General features: G+C 49.8%; 6 protein-coding genes across 6 annotated transcripts; 4 read left to right on the top strand and 2 right to left on the bottom strand.

Annotated features, from left to right (window-relative positions):
• Positions 1–2,550: 2,550 nt before the first annotated feature.
• CPAR01_05735 (OPT family small oligopeptide transporter) lies at positions 2,551–5,240 on the top strand (the record flags this gene model as incomplete). Its single annotated transcript, XM_060490011.1, has 8 exons — positions 2,551–2,665; positions 2,714–3,034; positions 3,095–3,353; positions 3,415–3,614; positions 3,678–3,934; positions 4,015–4,341; positions 4,399–4,581; positions 4,647–5,240. 8 exons carry the CDS (start codon positions 2,551–2,553, stop codon positions 5,238–5,240), a joined length of 2,256 nt encoding a protein of 751 aa, XP_060351477.1.
• A 1,022-nt stretch (positions 5,241–6,262) lies between these two features.
• Positions 6,263–7,509, top strand: CPAR01_05734 (aldehyde reductase II; the record flags this gene model as incomplete). Its single annotated transcript, XM_060490010.1, has 4 exons — positions 6,263–6,515; positions 6,580–6,960; positions 7,025–7,147; positions 7,199–7,509. 4 exons carry the CDS (start codon positions 6,263–6,265, stop codon positions 7,507–7,509), a joined length of 1,068 nt encoding a protein of 355 aa, XP_060351476.1.
• An 862-nt stretch (positions 7,510–8,371) lies between these two features.
• On the top strand, positions 8,372–9,937 carry CPAR01_05733 (uncharacterized protein; the record flags this gene model as incomplete). Its single annotated transcript, XM_060490009.1, has 1 exon — positions 8,372–9,937. The coding sequence occupies one exon, from the start codon at positions 8,372–8,374 to the stop codon at positions 9,935–9,937; it is 1,566 nt and encodes a 521-aa protein (XP_060351475.1).
• A 619-nt stretch (positions 9,938–10,556) lies between these two features.
• On the bottom strand, positions 10,557–11,361 carry CPAR01_05732 (uncharacterized protein; the record flags this gene model as incomplete). Its single annotated transcript, XM_060490008.1, has 3 exons — positions 10,557–10,789; positions 11,008–11,062; positions 11,206–11,361. 3 exons carry the CDS (start codon positions 11,359–11,361, stop codon positions 10,557–10,559), a joined length of 444 nt encoding a protein of 147 aa, XP_060351474.1.
• A 1,481-nt stretch (positions 11,362–12,842) lies between these two features.
• Positions 12,843–14,119, top strand: CPAR01_05731 (5-methyltetrahydropteroyltriglutamate-homocysteine methyltransferase; the record flags this gene model as incomplete). Its single annotated transcript, XM_060490007.1, has 2 exons — positions 12,843–13,503; positions 13,551–14,119. The coding sequence occupies 2 exons, from the start codon at positions 12,843–12,845 to the stop codon at positions 14,117–14,119; spliced, it is 1,230 nt and encodes a 409-aa protein (XP_060351473.1).
• Positions 14,120–14,759: 640 nt separating this feature from the next.
• Positions 14,760–16,805, bottom strand: CPAR01_05730 (uncharacterized protein; the record flags this gene model as incomplete). Its single annotated transcript, XM_060490006.1, has 5 exons — positions 14,760–15,702; positions 15,755–15,838; positions 15,900–15,985; positions 16,062–16,229; positions 16,290–16,805. The coding sequence occupies 5 exons, from the start codon at positions 16,803–16,805 to the stop codon at positions 14,760–14,762; spliced, it is 1,797 nt and encodes a 598-aa protein (XP_060351472.1).
• Between the last annotated feature and the right edge of the window lie 522 nt (positions 16,806–17,327).

The raw sequence follows: 17,327 nt of genomic DNA, 5'->3' as shown, positions 1-17,327 counted from the left end.
CGATCAAGTAGACGAGCAAAGATGACGTTGCATTCAAAATGTTTAAGTTGAGATCTTGGTGCTCCTTGCTACGCGGAAGTAGAGACTTGAGTCAGAATTTCCACCACAATACTCTGAGTATTTGTTCGATAACATTTGATGAAACGAGTTTTGCTTCAAGCATAGAACATTGCAACTTTCTCATGGAGTTCAAGATCCACGTATCTTCAGTCTTTCTAGTGTTGAAAGCCTCAGAATGGTAACAGCTTTTCGAAAATGGCTAAATGATGCGAATGGATTATAGGTGGTAAAATTTGTGGTTCCTGTAGAGAGTAGACAAACTCATGGCAGAGTTCGATATATGCTGGGTAAGTCACAACTATGGGGCTGCGGGCTGAGTTGTAGTTTCAGAGTCTACATATATCATCGAAAGTCATTGGTTTCCTTCTGAAATTCTGTAAGAAGCCGCCTAAGGGAGAACTGCGAGCAAATGTACGCCGATGGTACAGCCTTGGAATAATCTTATCACAGAGTACGACAATTTCAACCAAAGTCCCGATGGGCTACCAAAGTACAGCTTAGATCGGAATTGCAATACGCAGGGACCTGCAAGGCTCGCAGCCTCGCAGCAGCAGGATCCCAACCCAGGCTAGGCCGCGATGGAGACGAGCAGCAGCTCCAGCCAGATCCGGGCCTTCTTCAATGTCTCGGACGAATGGTGAGACAAGTATTGGTGCCTCAGTGAACTCTGCGATCTTTAATGCTCTAGACTTTCCTCAATGCACTAGGACCAAATACACATCCTTCTCAGCACGGAGTATCTTAGAGAAGGAATCGGAAGTTGGCCGGTCTTCAAGGTCACTTGGCACTTGGAAGTTGGAAGTTGGAAGCAGAGTTCCCCGCCTCGAGATGCGAGCTGAATGCACAATGTCATGTCTGCGAACCAACAGTTGGAGATGAGAAGCAAGCTCCAGGCCTGTGCTGAGCCGCCTTGGCGCTCTGAGCTTATTATTGACAGGAGACCCAAGGATCTACGAGGCTCCTCAAAAAGAAGAGACGAAGGCACGCAAATCCACACTTTGCCCATGGGTTCACTTTTCACGACTGCAGTTGCAGAAAGTTCGTCCAAGTCATATCCAATAGCTCAGCTTACACTACAGATGGAGTCTTCAACCTGCAGGACTGGAGGTTTCGCAGTTACCGAATTCAGGGAAAGAATTGGAGAATCGCGAGAGGGAATGCATGGTCGTGCATACATGCGGAATGCGGAAAGGTAGTCTCGGTTGGAAAGGCCCCACGAGCGGCTAAATGTGTCAATGGTGAACGATGATTCGGCCTCTTCAAGGTCGACGGAGTTTGGCCGTGGGTTAACGGGTCAAACCGGTACAGAGCGGGTGGGGTTGGTCGGATTTCGTTCGGGAAGAAGGGGGTAGAGCGAGAAACTGGAGCTTTTTATCCCTCATTTTGGCCGCCGGCGTCAGCAATTTTCCCATTTCCACGGACCATCGATAGACCGGCTTGAAAAATGTTGTTAGATCATTGCGATTAGTGAAAACTTCTCGTCGAAGCGCTGAGCCTCGGTGGCTAGTGGTGTCAGGCTGCATCCGGCATAGTGTCAACTGTTTGTGTCGAGCTCGGCAAGTTGTCGTAGGTGTGATCTGTGAAGAAAGACCGAACGATTTTTTTGAGCAGTCTGTCACACGAGTCTTATAAGTCTAAAATAAGCTAGTGGTGACTGACTACCTAACAGATAAAGTATGTTCGGATACTGAATGATGCTTCGCATGTATCGATCTTCATATCGTTTGTCAATGCTTCGGAAATTCGGCGAGTCATCAAATACGACATCTCCTTTTTGGGTCGAAGAAGCTCGCAGTACCCATACCTCCAATGCGAAGACCTCGTGCCACAGACACTGTTGGTTTGTCAAGATGGCTGACCTCACGATAGCTGCACTTGACCTCGAACGGAATAAATATCCAGCAGCCGTCGGCGATTAAGAGAATTCTTGACTACACAATCGCCTCTGAATGGACAGAAAGATCTAAAGAGTGGAGAAACCATCTGATCTTGAGGCCGCATCCCCGTCTCGGCGTCCCCTCCACCACTTTCTCGGGCCGGACGGCGTCAAGTGCGTGATTAGCGCTATTCCAAATGGCCCTCGTTTAGCCCTACAAGGCCATGGGTTGAGCCTCCCGCGGTCGCCGTGATCAAGGATGATGCCAACGGAGCGAAATTCCGATACCTCTTCGTTGCACCTTAAGACATGGTTGGCCATATGCCTCCCATATTCGGAACCATTTCCGTAGAAAACACGAACAATTACCCTCGAAACATCCCACAGTATCAGTCACGGATTCATCAAGCTTACGCCAGCGGCCGGAGTCCGGCACGGGACATGTGGGACCCCTCCCACTCTGGCGCCGCCGAGTCCCGTCTTAGACGCGGAGGCTCCGAGGTCCAAGCTTTGAGCGGGAAGGATAAAAGTCTGATGGAACCTCTTCGCATCTAATCTGATCTAATCTTGATGATCTCGTCCCAACTGAGTACAATCTTCTTCGACAATCGAATATGGCCAACGTCGAGGCGAACCAAAAGTCCGCCATCGAGGGGGCGGACATCGCGGACGTCGAGCCAGAGGCTGTGACACCGACGACGTCCATTGAGGAAGCGAAGCGTTCTTCAGGTGCGACATACGATTCCATTCAGAAATTTCCTTCCTGACCAAGATTAGACGAATCCTCCGCCCCGAGTCGAGATGTTCTGTATGCTGCTGGAGTTGGTTTGAGACCCGATGATCCTTCCCTGCCATGCCTGACGCTCCGCATGTGGGTGATTGGCATTGGATTTTGCCTTTTGGGTAGCGGGGTCAACACTTTGTATACGTTCCGATTCCCATCCATCAGTCTCTCCCAGTCAGCGATCCAATTTCTGGCATACCCTGTTGGAAAAGCATGGGAGTTTGTCGTTCCCGACTGGGGCTTCAACATCAGGGGTAATCGCATCAGCCTGAACCCAGGCCCGTTCAACTACAAGGTTGGCATCATCCCTGAATGTCATAGCCCCTGTGACACCCGACGCTAACAACCCGTTATCTCGTAGGAAAACATCCTAGTCTATATCATGGCCAACCTCAGCTTCTTGACTCGGCTGAGTGCCGACGTCTTGACCGAACAGAGAGTCTTTTACGGGCTTGAGGCAGGATGGGGATTCGAGTTGACTGTTACACTGTCAACAATTCTCTACGGCTTCGCTCTGGCCGGACTATGCTATGCATTGGTTGTTGAGCCCCCAGGATTGCTATGGCCTGGTGTTCTTGGAAACACAGCCCTCAATGCTGCGCTGCACACTGGCAAGAGAGAGGACGAGACCGAGTAAGTGCCCTCACATTATTCAATGCTTAGTTCAATTCATTCTGACATATCGGCACCCTAGAGCAAAGTGGACGGCATCTCGCTACAAGTTCTTTATGCTCGCCTTTATTGCCTCGTTTTGCTGGTACTGGTTCCCAGACTTCATCTTCCCAGCACTGGGCTACTTCACCTGGGTCTGCTGGATTGCTCCGAACAATGCGGTTGTCAACCAGGTATTCGGCATGAAGAGTGGCATCGGTTTGTTTCCTTTCACGTTCGACTGTAAGTAAACCCTCATAGGCCCAACAAAGTCCTGGAAAGCTCGTTGATACTAATATTAAATAGGGAGTCAAATTGCCTATATTGGTTCTCCGCTTGTCGTTCCCACGTGGGCCATTCTCAACATCCTGGCCTCTCTGGTGTTCTGGATCTACATTATTTCCCCGGCGCTATACTACTCAAACACCTGGGACTCGGCTTACTTACCCATCCAGAGCAATTCCATCTACGATAACTTGGGAAAGACGTTCAATGTTTCCAGAGTGATTAACAAAAAGGACGACTTTACTTTCGATCCTGTCAAATACGCCAACTACTCAGACGTACGCAAATACCCCAAACTCCCCATTCTATATTATTTTCAGTAGCTCTTTAAACGAGAATGCTTACTTCTTTTACTTAGATCTACCTTCCCGTCACGTATGCGCTCAACACCTTTGGTCTCTCATTTGCCACCATCGCATCACTCTTTGTCTGGTTGTTCCTCGAGAAACGCCGACACATTGCAGCTGCGTTCAGGTCCACCCAGCTTTCTGCTCTCCTCGGGGGCAAGATCGTCCCTAGACACAACCCTCAGCCAGGCTACAAGGCCGTCCCGCTCTGGTGGTACTGGGTTGCTGCGCTGCTTGCTCTGGGATTCGGGATGTTTGCTTGCGAGTTCTACCCGGTTCAGCTTCGCTGGTACGGAGTTGTCCTCGCGTTCGCAGTGTCTGCCATCTTCTTCGTTCCCGTAAGTACCTTCTAAAACTGCTGCTAGTATGAAGAAATGCTAATTCGTCAAATTCAGCTCGCTTGGGTCTATGCGACGACAAATATGAAGATTCAAATTGATATTTTTTGCCGTATCATTGCAGGATACATCTGGGAAGGCAAAGTTCTGGCCAATATCTGGTTCTTCAACCTTGGCTACATTTCTGGCATCAAAGGCCTAGCATTTGCCCAGGACTTGAAGTTGGGCATCTACTGTAACGTGAGTCCTTCGCCTCGTTTCCCCTCCAAAGCCGCCCTTTACGTACTGACAAGGCATCGTTGTAGATTCCGCCCCGAAAACTGTTTCTCGTTCAGTCAGTGGGCCTCGTCATTGGCTCTCTGGGTCAAGTCTCCGTTCTCAACTGGGCTCTCAACCACATCCCAGAGATCTGCTCTACAAACGCCCCCAACGGCTTCACGTGCCCCTTCTCTCGGACGCACTTCAATACCAGCATGGTTTGGGGTGCTCTCGGGCCCCGTAGATTCTTTGCCGATGGCGCAATGTACCGCTCGCTGCTGTGGTTCTTCCTCGTCGGCGCCGTCCTGCCCGTGGTCGTCTACCTGGTGAGGAAGAGAGTCTTCCCCGAGGCCAAGTGGTTGAAGAAAGTCCATATTCCGCTCTTCCTTGGTGGACTCAACTATATTCCCCCGGCGTCCGGAACGAACTACGGCAGCTGGGCGATTGTCGGTCTCGTTTTTGGCTTGCTCATCAAGAGAAGGCAGAGGACTTGGTGGAGACGTTACAACTTTGTTCTCAGCTCAGCGCTGGACTGCTCAGTTGCTATTGCTGGAATCGTCATCTTCTTCGCCATATTCTACACCGGGGCTTCCAAGAAGCTTACTTGGTGGGGTACGGAAGTTCACAAAGTAGGTTCATGACACCTTATAATAGCATCTCGTGGGAATAGCATGCTAACCATGATCTTACGCAGGATACTTGTGACTGGAAAAGTTGCACTTACATGAGCCGAAGCGCTCATAAAAGTACCTGAAAATGGAACGCCAAATTTGGGGTTCGGGAAGCGATAGGCACGCGGGGTATTTGCGTGGGGGTTGTTTTTCCGTAGTGCAAGCGTCCCACCTAGTAGTTGAAGTTCGGAGGGGTCTTCGCACTTGAAAACTAAATTACGTAGTAGACTTATCTTAATTATTAGTACCTTTATTGGAGCGTGTTGTCATCTGAGCACTCGGTGTTAAGTGCCCGTTGAACCAGGTTTGTGCCTGAAGCTGTAGTCAAGTCATGGGTCTGCGCTGTCAATTGCTGTTCATGATCGCAGCTACTATGTCGGAGAAAGTCATGGATGAAAATCGGAAGAATTTCTTTATTTTTGATGCTTACAGTGGCGCCAGTGCTATTGGAAACAATGGCATTGGGACACGCCCGGGTTTAAGGCTTACTGTGACGGTCAGCGCTACCTCCGAAAGTCCGCGCATTGCGGCGGAGGAGTCATCGCCGGCTGAATAATGCAGCAATGATCTGCACTGCTCCGACCGTTCGGCCGTGTATGCAGCCCCCAGGCGGCACATGCATACGCCGGCCGGAAGCCTGCGTGGCCTTTACGCACCTCTTCGCGAGTTTGCATGTCTTCTGTCTCACATCATGTATAGTGTACACTCCGAAAGTCCGCTACAGTAGCTTAAGAACTCGGTGGATGAGTCAAGTTTCATGGGGTTTACAGTGTAACTGAGTAAACCGTGCTCCGCAAACATTTGTAAGCGGGGCCCGAACTCTGGGCACCCATACGGGGCCGATGGGATGAAGCCTGAAGGGCAGCAACCTTCGAACGAGGTCGAGAACTCTGTTTACTCCTCTCGGACTCTATAAATGTAGTTGAGACCAGCCGCATCGTTCCAGGTTTCGTCGCTATACCTCAAAGATCTTTCTGGTGAACAAATACAACATGACTACTTCAACAAGCCCTGTGATACCCACCGGTTCGACGATCCTCGTTACTGGGGCCAATGGATTTATCGCATCACATGTAGCCGATCAATTCATCAAGAATGGCTACAAGGTTCGCGGTACTGTTCGGGACATCGAGAAGAGCAGCTGGCTCAACGCCTACTTTGAAAAGACTTATGGCAAGGGCCACTTTGAACTGGTCTCAGTTCCAGATATGCTTGCAGGAAACGCTTATGACGAAGTCGTGAAAGGTAGTATTTGATGCCCCTACTGTTAGGTAAATGAGTGCTGTGTTATTATGCTGATACCTGCCAGGTGTCTCCGCTTTCATTCATACGGCATCCATAGTCAGCTTTGACCCTGACCCAAACAACGTCATTCCGACCGCGAAAGAGAGCGCCTTGGTTGCCCTCAAGGCTTCATACAAGGAGCCGAGCGTAAAGCGCTTCGTGCTAACTTCATCATCGTCAACGACATTAGCCGCGAATCCTGAAACTTTCATGGAGATGAAGGGGGCGGTTGTGACCGAAGACACTTGGAGCCCTGACGCGAAAGAACTGGCCTGGACGCCGGGCCCGTGGGGTCCTGAGCATGGCGCTTTCGTCTATGTTGCCAGTAAGGTTGAGCAGGAGCAAGCCGTTTGGAAATACCACGAAGAGAACAAGTCCAGACGCCCTGACCTCGTTGTCAATTCTGGTAAGAAAAGCTTGCATTGTGAGCTCCTATGCTTTTTGGTCTCGGATATTAACCGTCATATTAGTCCTGCCCAGCATGAACCTGGGAAAGAGTCTTGATGTTGTAAACCAGGGACACAGGTCTACTTCAGGTTTCATCCTGCCTTTCCTCGAGGGACAGAGAATGCCTCCTCACTTCAGCCACCCCCGTAAGTGCTGAAAGTGAAAGTTGGACAGTCCTATAGCTAACTTTGTGCTAGAATACTTCATCGATGTACAGGACGACGCTATTCTGCATGTGGCTGCCGCTATTTTACCTGATGTCAAAAGCGAACGCATCTTTGGTTTCGCTGAGTCGTTCTGCTGGGATGATGTTCTCAAAATCTTGCGCAAGCAGCACCCGGGCAAGAACATCCACGAAAACTTTGCCAGCGAACCTTTCCCAGTTATCATCAAGCCCGTCGACCGCGCGGAGGCACTATTGAAGAGGCTGGGACAGCCTGGTTGGACTTCCCTGGAGGACAGCTTGCGGATGAACACAGAGGACCTCAAAGCTGAAATTTCTGCCTGAGAACAGGGCTTTCATGGATTTCGATGTTTTGGTGTAGACGTCGGGGTTTGGTAACTTGAAATCGAAAAAGCCAACTTCAGCTAGACAATCTAGGGCTGAGACTTCACATCAATATCGACCAATAGTAACTAATCAGCCCGCAAGTCGCATTTCAGCTACACGTTCTAAAGCAACCGGCATCACAAATGTACCCCGCATAAGCGCCGGCTGCTGCCTGAAACCGGTTTCTTTTAGCCAAGATGCGAGTTCGATCAAATTGAACTTCTTCTGGTCAGCACGACCATCGGGATCTTTCTGATACCAACATGCCTCGTTTCAAGTTTTTTAATGGGCTCGAGAACAGCACGGAGAGTGATTGACTGAGTCAATACCCCAACACATCGGGGCCGACATGGACCCTTGCTAGAGTTGCCGGCATTTTATTGAGTATACCGCCCGCTTAAAGTCTCTTGTCAAGTTCCAAACACCATGGATCGTATGGGAGCAGGAAACCAAAGAACTCTTCGTTTCCAAGAAAGATTGCCCGTTGTGCGCGGCTCTTTGGGAGTTGCTGATTGAACACAGTCTGAACCAGGCTAGAGAGCGTTTCAAGCACGTAACAACAGAAAGCTCACATCCCGTTGCTCTGAAAGTACTGGAGGTAAACAACACTGGTAGGATTCTCTGGGCAAGCCTTGAAGTTTCATTGGAAATCACACGAGACAGTTTTGTGTATCTTTCAGAGGCATCAATAGGCATTTCGCCACAGGATCCAGATAAGGGTATGTCTCAACCCAATTCTTATTCCTAAATCAATACTGCAGAAAGCTTCACACTCATGTACTGACCACTTCCCGTAGCATGCCAGCATCCTTCTTTCTGGATGTCAGGTCGGACATATTCACTCCGGACTTTGGCAGAAGACAGGATACTATGCGCAAGGACTTGGTTGAATACTTGTGAGAGCACGCACGGTAGCTACTGCCAACCACGCAAGGGAGAATTGCCAAAACGTTTCATCGATACGAGACCGGATCAGCCTTTACGCCTGGTGTTTACCACGAGTGAAGTATTCCAGCAACTCTCCGCCGTCGTGCGATATGCAACATTGAGCTATTGCTGGGGAACATCGACTCCATTAAGAACTACAAAAGCTACGGAAGAAGACTTTGGTGTTTCTATACCTGAGAACCTTCTTCCTAAAACTTTCCGACACGCTATAAGATTAGTCCGCTCATTAGGCATCAGCTATCTTTGGATCGACTCCTTGTGTATAGTACAAGATGACCAGGCAGAGTGGGAATTGGAGGCATCTCGCATGGGGGATTTCTATGCTGGAAGCCTTATCACTATAGCAGCAAGCGACGCTTGGGATAGCGAAGGAGGCTGTTTCCCAGGAGACGATAATAGCATGGAAGCAGTTATAGATGGCAAAGACTCGAGTCCAGGAGACACTAATGATCCTGAGAGTGCGGCAAGAGCTAAGGCAGATCCTACAGTCCGGATGTTCACCTACAAGGGAGAGGACGGCTACTCCCAAACGTCTTGCACTAGAATGATCCGTTTTCAATACCTTGACCTTCGCGAAATTCCACGACAAGCACAGCTCAGCACACGAGGATGGGCGCTTCAAGAGCGAATCTTGTCTCCAAGGATTCTTCACTGTCTGAAGTCGGGCGTTCACTGGCAGTGTCAATACTTGTACGAAACTCAAGCTACTCAGACCTACCAGGTCCACCATTTTACAGCAAGTGATTCGACATACCCCATCACGCAAGTTTCCCAATGGTGGCCTGAATGGATCGAAGATTACTCCAAGCGAGACTTTACTATCGCCTCCGACCGGCTGCAAGCTTTCGCCGGGATTACCAAACACTACACAAACTTAACTTCAAAGAAACCGATTCTCGGAATTTACCCTGACAATCTTGCTCGAGACTTGGCTTGGATCAGAAATGGCCAAAAGAAGGGCCCCGGTATTCCTGGAGCACCCTCTTGGACCTGGTTTTCTTGTAACGCCCCAATCATGGTAGATGATTGGGGCTTCAAACTTCAACGCCGCTTCAAGGTCTCAAATGGCGTGGACTTGGTCGCCTTTGGCATCGAGTGGAAGGGAATCCCGATGACGTCCCAGATTGAGTCTTGTCATCTCATCATACGTGGAGTTGTCAAGAGTATTTCAGTCCGCATACCGCCAGAAGCCATGCTATACAATCCACCGTACATGCTGCTCAACGATGAAGAGACCGATTTCTCCAAAGGCCCAATACCTTGGACCTGCTCAGGACGATTCGACGATCCCGGTCATCCGGTAGATTCCGGACTCCCATACCCTTGCTCGCTTCTCAGGACGAGGATGATTGAGGAGGCCAAAGGTGGCACGATTTTCATGGATACGTTTCTGATTCTTTCTCGTGAGAATGACCCAGCTAAAGTAAAGTCGACTTAGCATGGGAGCTTTCGACGCATCGGAATCGCATCATTCAGAGGCAAGGACAGAATCTTCGTGGACAATTCCGACAGAAAAACAGTATTCCTCATCTAGAAAGATTATACCAGACCATCCCGTATACCTATATTGAAAGAAGCTTTTAAGGGTCAAATGTTTATTTTAGGAGATGTTCTCGGAAAGTACTGAATAGACCTCCACCACTCCTTCTTATTCCTACTTTAGCGAATGATGCCGCATTCTGTAGTCAATAGTATCAGTCGTTTCACGACATCCATACACGCAAACAGGATTTGCCACTGCTGGATAATGTGCAAGAGTCCAGTGCCAGCTACTACGCACATTACAAACGCTTGCATAGGGCTTGAGAGGGGAAGTTTGAATGATGACTTGAGTGGAAGGTGAGCTAACTGAATCAACTGGGCTGTACCTGTTGTATTCGACTCTGGATATGCGCAGTGTTTCACACAAGGTTCAAGGAGAACAATTTCGGTTATTTCAATCTAAATGAGCGCTCAAGGTAATAAGAAATGAGATGGATTATGGCAAGCTTTAATAGCTCGTGATCTTCAGCCTCAACTCAAAGAGCATGTTCAACACCTTATTATTCTCTACCCCCTCAGTCGTCCTTGGGGTTGCGGAAGAGTACAGGCGGAGGACTTCCTGGCCGTTGTCCATCAAATTGCCTTCGGGAAAGCGCATTCGGCTGCCAGACATAGGTCAAACCAGGCCTTTCCTGCCTTGCGGTGGCAGGAAGAAAGACCGTCATGCCTTCTGGTATCTGCTGGGATATGTGTAGAGGGCGAAGGGAGACTGTGCTTGGCAGGCCCGGAGTAAGTATTCCAGTGTGACCTGCAGTTCATCCTCGTTCGGATAACGTGAACATCCATCGATGGCGCAGAAGACCACCGCTCCTGGAATAGACAACAAAGTTATCTCGAATAGCTGCCGCAAGGCGTTAAAATCCCACTCAGATAATAGCGCATAATCGACACCCATGGCCAACGTTCGCTCAGCTGGTAATTTCTCAAGCAACTGAACGATCAAACTGCGCAAAAGATGGAATTGACCTTGCGCGCTATCCTCGCGGAGGATACCACAAAAGTAGTCAAGAGTGACGGCTGGCTACATATCTTGGAGACTGGCAACTAATGACAATCAAACGCTTGAAAGGGGTGTCGTCAGTCTTCCGGGCTCATGAATTTAGACAAATAGGATTTGTGACTGATTTGACTGCATCACATGCGAAATGTTTCGATTTGTGTCACTTTCTTGACGATATCGCTTCCGTTGATTCCCTCCACCCTGGCAACTGATCCGATGATGTCTAAAGCCATCTCTATTCGCTGCGAAGAAACTCCACGCATGCCTTGAAGAACCTGTCGACTAAGTCGCGACGTCTCTTGCGGTGCTTGCTGGAGCATCATGAACACTGCATGAGATGGTGACGATATTTGACTACTTTGATGCTGGCCAAGCAGCTTCATTTCTCCTGCGAAATCAATTAAAGCTTTTCCTATTTTATACAATATTTAACTCGGCAAAAACTTCCGCTGTTCTTCCAATATTCTGTTCTGGACTGATTCAAGTTCCTCAAATTTCTTCTTTAAGATCGCGTGTTCCCCTGTGTGTTTGGGGACGAGTTAGTGACTAAATCACACTCAAGCGGAGATTAAGAGTTCATGTCTATCAAGGAAGAAATAAATGTCACCTGCAGTTCGACTCCGTTGCTATGGAGCGAAGCGTCCGGGAATCATCGCTCAGAAGCGCCAAAGCACCTCGTTGAGCCATGGCAGCTGCTGTTGGTATCTCTATCACAGAGTTGTTGGTTCGGATCGCCTAGTTCTTTGGGTGATGGAATGTATTGGTCTATATCTTTATTTTGCACAAAGTGAAAAGGGCCGTTTTCAACGGTAGGTTGACTGGGCTGTTGCAAGTTGATATAGGGACTGTTGCCGGCCACTGCGTGCCCTAGCTTCGCTGGTCGGCTTGGACCTCCAATTCGACAGCTGCTTTCATACTCTGAACAGTGCCTTTGGCTTTTATCCCGTGCCTGCTCGTAATTAAGAACATTGTTCGCGAAAGGCTGGTGCAAAGGGCTCGGTCTTCTGTATTGTACAGAGAGTCTCCACTCTGACAAACACACATCTTCGCGATCAAATGAAGGTCGACCGACAACGCCCCAACGTTATCGTCTACCCCGGTAACGCTGTGACCATACTTGTCTTGTAATTACCGTCAGAGCTTTACTATTTCTTCTATCATGTGCTTCAGTCAACTCATTTCTTTTTTCAGTGTTCTCTCATCTGCTCACAAATTGAAGCCAGGACGTCGAAGTGTTAGGAGTGTAGTAACTATTTTGGGGTTGACACACGAGGTTTTCCCGTCTTCTTAATGGGACTTTACATCAACGTTGGCCATGCGACTGCCGAAGTACTGAAGTGGAGATTGAGGGGTAAAGCTGCTTCTCGGACAATAAGAAGAGGGGACAAATGCACCCCAGAAGCTAGTTAATTCTTCAGAGCTCCGACGAAGAGTCGGCCGCGCAGGGCGGCTTCGAAGGAGACAACCTTTCGGCCAATGCTACCAACTCTGGTTTCTCATCTATTTGGGTTTTCACACTGGCTGACGTGAGCTACTCTGACCCCTGGCGACTAGCTTTCAGCTCAACCTTGGCCATCAATCGGCAAACAATACATGTCTGAATGAATTGACCCCTCACTTTGCCCCGCCATGTAAATCCGTTTGCTATAAATCCGGTTGCCCCGCCTTCGACACTAGGTAGATCAGCCACCCACCGAGATATCGCGACCTTTAAAATTCTTGACGTGAGGGGTGTTTTGTAGAGTACAGAGACATACATCTTACTTCCCAGCATTCCATTGATACCAGTAGTCCTTCCAAAATGTCCACCAAGCTCCACAAAGCGCCCCCTTTCAGGGCAGAGCACATGGGCTCTCTCCTTCGCCCTCAGAAGCTCCTCGATATTCGCGAAGGCAAGATCCGTGATCAGGGTCTGTCCGAGGAGGAAGCCGGTCTTCCCGCCGTCGAGAAGGAGTCTGTCGCCGAGGTGGTCCAGCTGCAGCGCGATCTGGGCATCAAGGGCGTCACCTCGGGCGAATTCAACCGCACCCGTTTCTGGGGCCTCATGTGGGATGAGTTCGAAGGCTCTACCCGCTTGCAGGATGCCGAGGCCAGCATGTTCCGGCTGTACCACCCCGACGTGGTGAGCCTTATCGAGAAGGACCGCAAGGTCATGCCCGGCGACTCTGTCATCGCCGGCGGAAAGCTGTCTCACTCGCCCTCAAAGTCCAAGTCCAACTTGCATGAGCTGCGTTTGGTGCAGGCTGCCCTGCCGAAAGAAGAGTGGAAGGACATCAAGTTGACCATGATCACGCCAGCTTGGTTCCACATGCGCTACAAGCAGGGCAGAGCATACACCAAGGAGGCGTACGCCAACGATGCTGAGTACTTCAAGGATGTTGCCAAGGTTTACCAGGCCGAACTCCAGCAGCTTTACGACGCTGGCTTGCGCAACGTTCAATTCGACGACCCCGGCATGGCTTGTGAGTAAGCTGAGTCCGGCAACACTACAATTGCTAATCTCTCGCAGACTTCTGTTCGCAACAGTTCCGCAAGGGCTGGGAGGAGGACAAGGACAATGAAGGCACCGTCGAAGACCTCCTTGACGCCTACATTGCTCTGTACAACGACACAGTCAGCAAGCTTCCCGAAGACATGCACACCGGTATTCACCTGTGCCGCGGCAACTTCATCGGGGGCCGCCACTTCGCCGAGGGTTCTTACGACATCATCGCCAAGAAGCTCTTCCAGAACCTCAACGTCAACACATTCTATCTCGAGTACGACACCGAGCGCGCCGGCGGTTTCGAGCCCCTCCAATTCCTCCCTAAGAACAAGAACGTCGTTGTGGGTATCATTAGCACCAAGATCCCCAAGCTCGAGGATAAGGAGGAGATGAAGGCCCGCGTTCTCAAGGCTGCGGAGTACGTCGCCAAGGGAAGCGGTGAGACCAAGGAGGAGGCGCTCAAACGTATCTGCGTGTCTCCCCAGTGCGGCTTCAGCACGCATGAGAGCGGATACCCGTTGAGTTTGGAGGACGAGAAGAGCAAGCTTTCTTTGATTAGGAAGATTGCTGACGAGATTTGGGGCGAGGCGTAAGGGAATTTACCTAGGTGCACGTGAGAGGAATGAAGGCGAGAGTGGCGGTGTAACATTCAACATGACAGTCTCGAGGGAGAGCGGGTGTAGATTACTGATTGCAAGCGTGTCTAAAGATGTTTGGTCTGTTTTCTTTCAACCTAGTCTTAGGAAACCAATGTCTTTGATGACAAAGTACTTCAAAATGATGGCGTCGAGTTCAATCCTGCGAGTATGATTGCTTGGAGATCTTTAGAGTACTTGGACCCTCGCTGACCCTCGCTGACCCTAAGCACGAGGGTCAAAGGTCTAGCTTGCTCTAAGTAAATTCAAACAGCTTCAGCCGTCTTGCAAGCTTAAACTCGAGTTACCAACAGACAATTCTCCACATAATGGTAGACAAAGTTAAGGCCAAAATTGAGATGACGCAGTAGTGAATTGGTAGCTGACTGCCAACTATGGACTGGGTGAGAGACATGAAGAATGGTACTAGTACTATAGTATGTTGGTTGAATCTCTTCAACCGGGTATTGAGTTAAATATTGAAGCGAAAGAAAAGTGTTGGGCTACCGTCTGTGACGTAGTGTGAAAAGAAGATGGCCTCGAGAAGGCGTCATGTTACGTCGCCTTCACAGCCAAGAAGATTCGGGCAAGCCCAATCCTAAATAGCCTTGACAGATCTCAGAAGGCTCGAGACACTACTCGAGACTTTGGTCAGAAGAGAAGACTCGGATTTTGTTGTCTCGGCTGTCATAACACTCCGGCTGGTCTCGCTGGACCGTCGCCTGGAGTGCATCTCCCGGACAAACTTAGGCCAGGTGTTTGTCAACACAAGATACTTGATGTGGTCTTGTGCGCTATCAAACACCGTAGAGCTGAATCCCGCGGGGATATCACCGGTGTAGCGAGCTTGATGCCGGATATCACCGCTGCTTCCCGAGCTTGACCCTGTGCGTGATCTAAGGTAAGCGTCATCGAAGGGGACAGCAGTGTTGACAGAAGCATCTTCCCCAAACAAGATGCGGGCAGGCTTGTCAAATACCCGGAACAGCTGCTTCATATCCTGTGATGGAAGGTTCAGAGGGAAATCAGCATGCTCCAGAGAGATGAAGTCGGCGTAAATCTGGAGGGCGAGATTGTATGCATCAAGTTTCTCTTCTTGAGCGAGAGACTCGCGAGATTCCGAATCCGAAATGGCATTCGGCCAGGATCTCGACTTCCATTCGGAGACGCGAGCGAGGAAGGCAATGTTCTCGCCGGAGAAGTCGCTGAGGGCAGAAAACTCCTGCAACGCGCCCTGATTCTCCCTTAAAGCGTGATCGAGTGCGGTCATTGTCAATAGACGACTATCAATATCTGTACCAATGTCGGCGGAATCCGTTTGGCAGACAATCGGCTGCCCCTTTTCAGCTTGGCTGGAAGAGACTGGATGTTTCTTGCCATGGAACGACCTTACAGTCGACGCCCTGAGTGTTGTCTGTGATTCAGTCTCCCATTTTGCGTTGGCTTCCGTGACGTTCCTGAGGAGGATGCGGAGTCGAATGATTTGGAAGAGTGGGACAAAAATCGTGAAAATCTCAAACATCATGGTTGAGAGATGAATCCTAGGTCCTTGCATCAGCAACTACAAGGCTTTTGAGTAGTAGGGGTACCAACCATTGGCTTGGAGGGAAGTACATGTTGATGGTGTTGAAGGCTGGTACATATGATGCAATGAGAAACATCGGTGTTGCATGAAGACTTGGAAGTCAATGCTGTCAGCAAAGTTCGAACGAGAAGACGGCTAGGAATTGTAACGCACCCTGAAAGGCAGCAACCGATGGTCTGAGTTCGCCATCCCATTGTATCTCGAATACTCCATGCCCGCCAGATGAGTGTCGGCGCAACCTTTAGGCAGTCAGCTATCAGTGTATCACGCGGAGCTGAGGGATATGAATCAAAGTATGGAAGGAGAAAGTCATACAATCCAAGTCCAAATGAACTGCCAAAGGAGGGTTGGCCACCACTCCCATCCGCGGCCCAGGTCAATCAACTGCTCTACTATGTTGTCTCCGCGGATCTCTGTGCCGGGGATGCCGAAGGTAGGGTGATATTTCTTGCAGGCAACCCACATGCCGGTTGTGAGTAGGCACTTGAGAGTGTCAATATCGTTCAGTTGAATAGGGCTTTTGAGTTATATCATCCAACATACCTGAAAAATCGCACCGATACCGATGAAAATCAGGATTCTCCTCCCATAGTCCATATTTCTAAAGCGACAAAGCCACGACGTCTTCGAACCATTGCATCCTCTTCGGATACTACCAGCGCCAGTGCCAGTGAAGTGAAGCCTCTGCAACTTCGCAACGTGTAGAAACCTGCTGTTAGAGGCGTGGAAGCACGCAATACCGAGCGGAAACCAGATACCCATCACAAAGTACTGAACGTCGTACGCAATGACCACGGGCATCGTTCCGCCGATCGGGTATGTAATCTGAGCCATGCACCAATACAAGTGCAGAAAGATAATGGACCCAAAGGCCAGAGGCAGGCCGCGAAGTCTCAAGATGGGGTTTCTTCGGTTGGCCCAGAGGAAAGCCATACCCGCAAAAACGATTGCTGTCCATGTTGCGCAGAATGTGATATAAAATATGCCAATTCTATCCCATTTTGGCGGCATGGGTGGGAAGTTGTAGATCGTGAGGCCGGCCAATGCTGCTGGATCCATTGTTAAGGTGGTATGTCGTAGTGTCTGTACGTTGCATGAAGAAGGCAAGGGAGAGGGGGGTAGTCGTGATCTTCTTGAAGTTCAGATACGGACTTGGGCAGGGGGCAGCCGCACTTTTCAAGACAACAGCATTTTCGTGGATGTGGGTTGCAAGACAAAGCTTTTGCCGCAGTAAGACCTCGTCAACGCTTCACAAACGACAGCATTGGCACCTGAGAAGTATGGGGATCGCCCATCTTAGATCGCTAGATCCAGCCGTGGGATAGCGTGCTTGGCGATAATATCAATGTGATACAGATGCTCAGTCCCTCCGAGGCAGCGAATCCCATTGTTCCGTGCTGTCCCCCTCGCATTGTGGCGTCCCTCAGCTATGGCGAATACCTTGTTTGGTACATTGGCAGGCCCACAACCGATGAAAAGCAGGGTGTTCGCCTCAACTCGGGCTGCCTCTGTTCCTCCCCGTCTTCTTTGCTCCTCTTCTTCATCTTGTCGATCTTTCGATACCGTCTGTGCTCCAGTGCC

Source organism: Colletotrichum paranaense (assembly GCF_030867605.1).
Source record: "Colletotrichum paranaense strain IMI 384185 chromosome Unknown Scaffold_4.1, whole genome shotgun sequence".
In the NCBI taxonomy this organism is placed as follows: domain Eukaryota; kingdom Fungi; phylum Ascomycota; class Sordariomycetes; order Glomerellales; family Glomerellaceae; genus Colletotrichum; species Colletotrichum paranaense.
The sequence above is the reverse complement of the archived record's forward strand: the minus strand, read 5'-3'. Positions and strand labels throughout refer to the sequence as shown.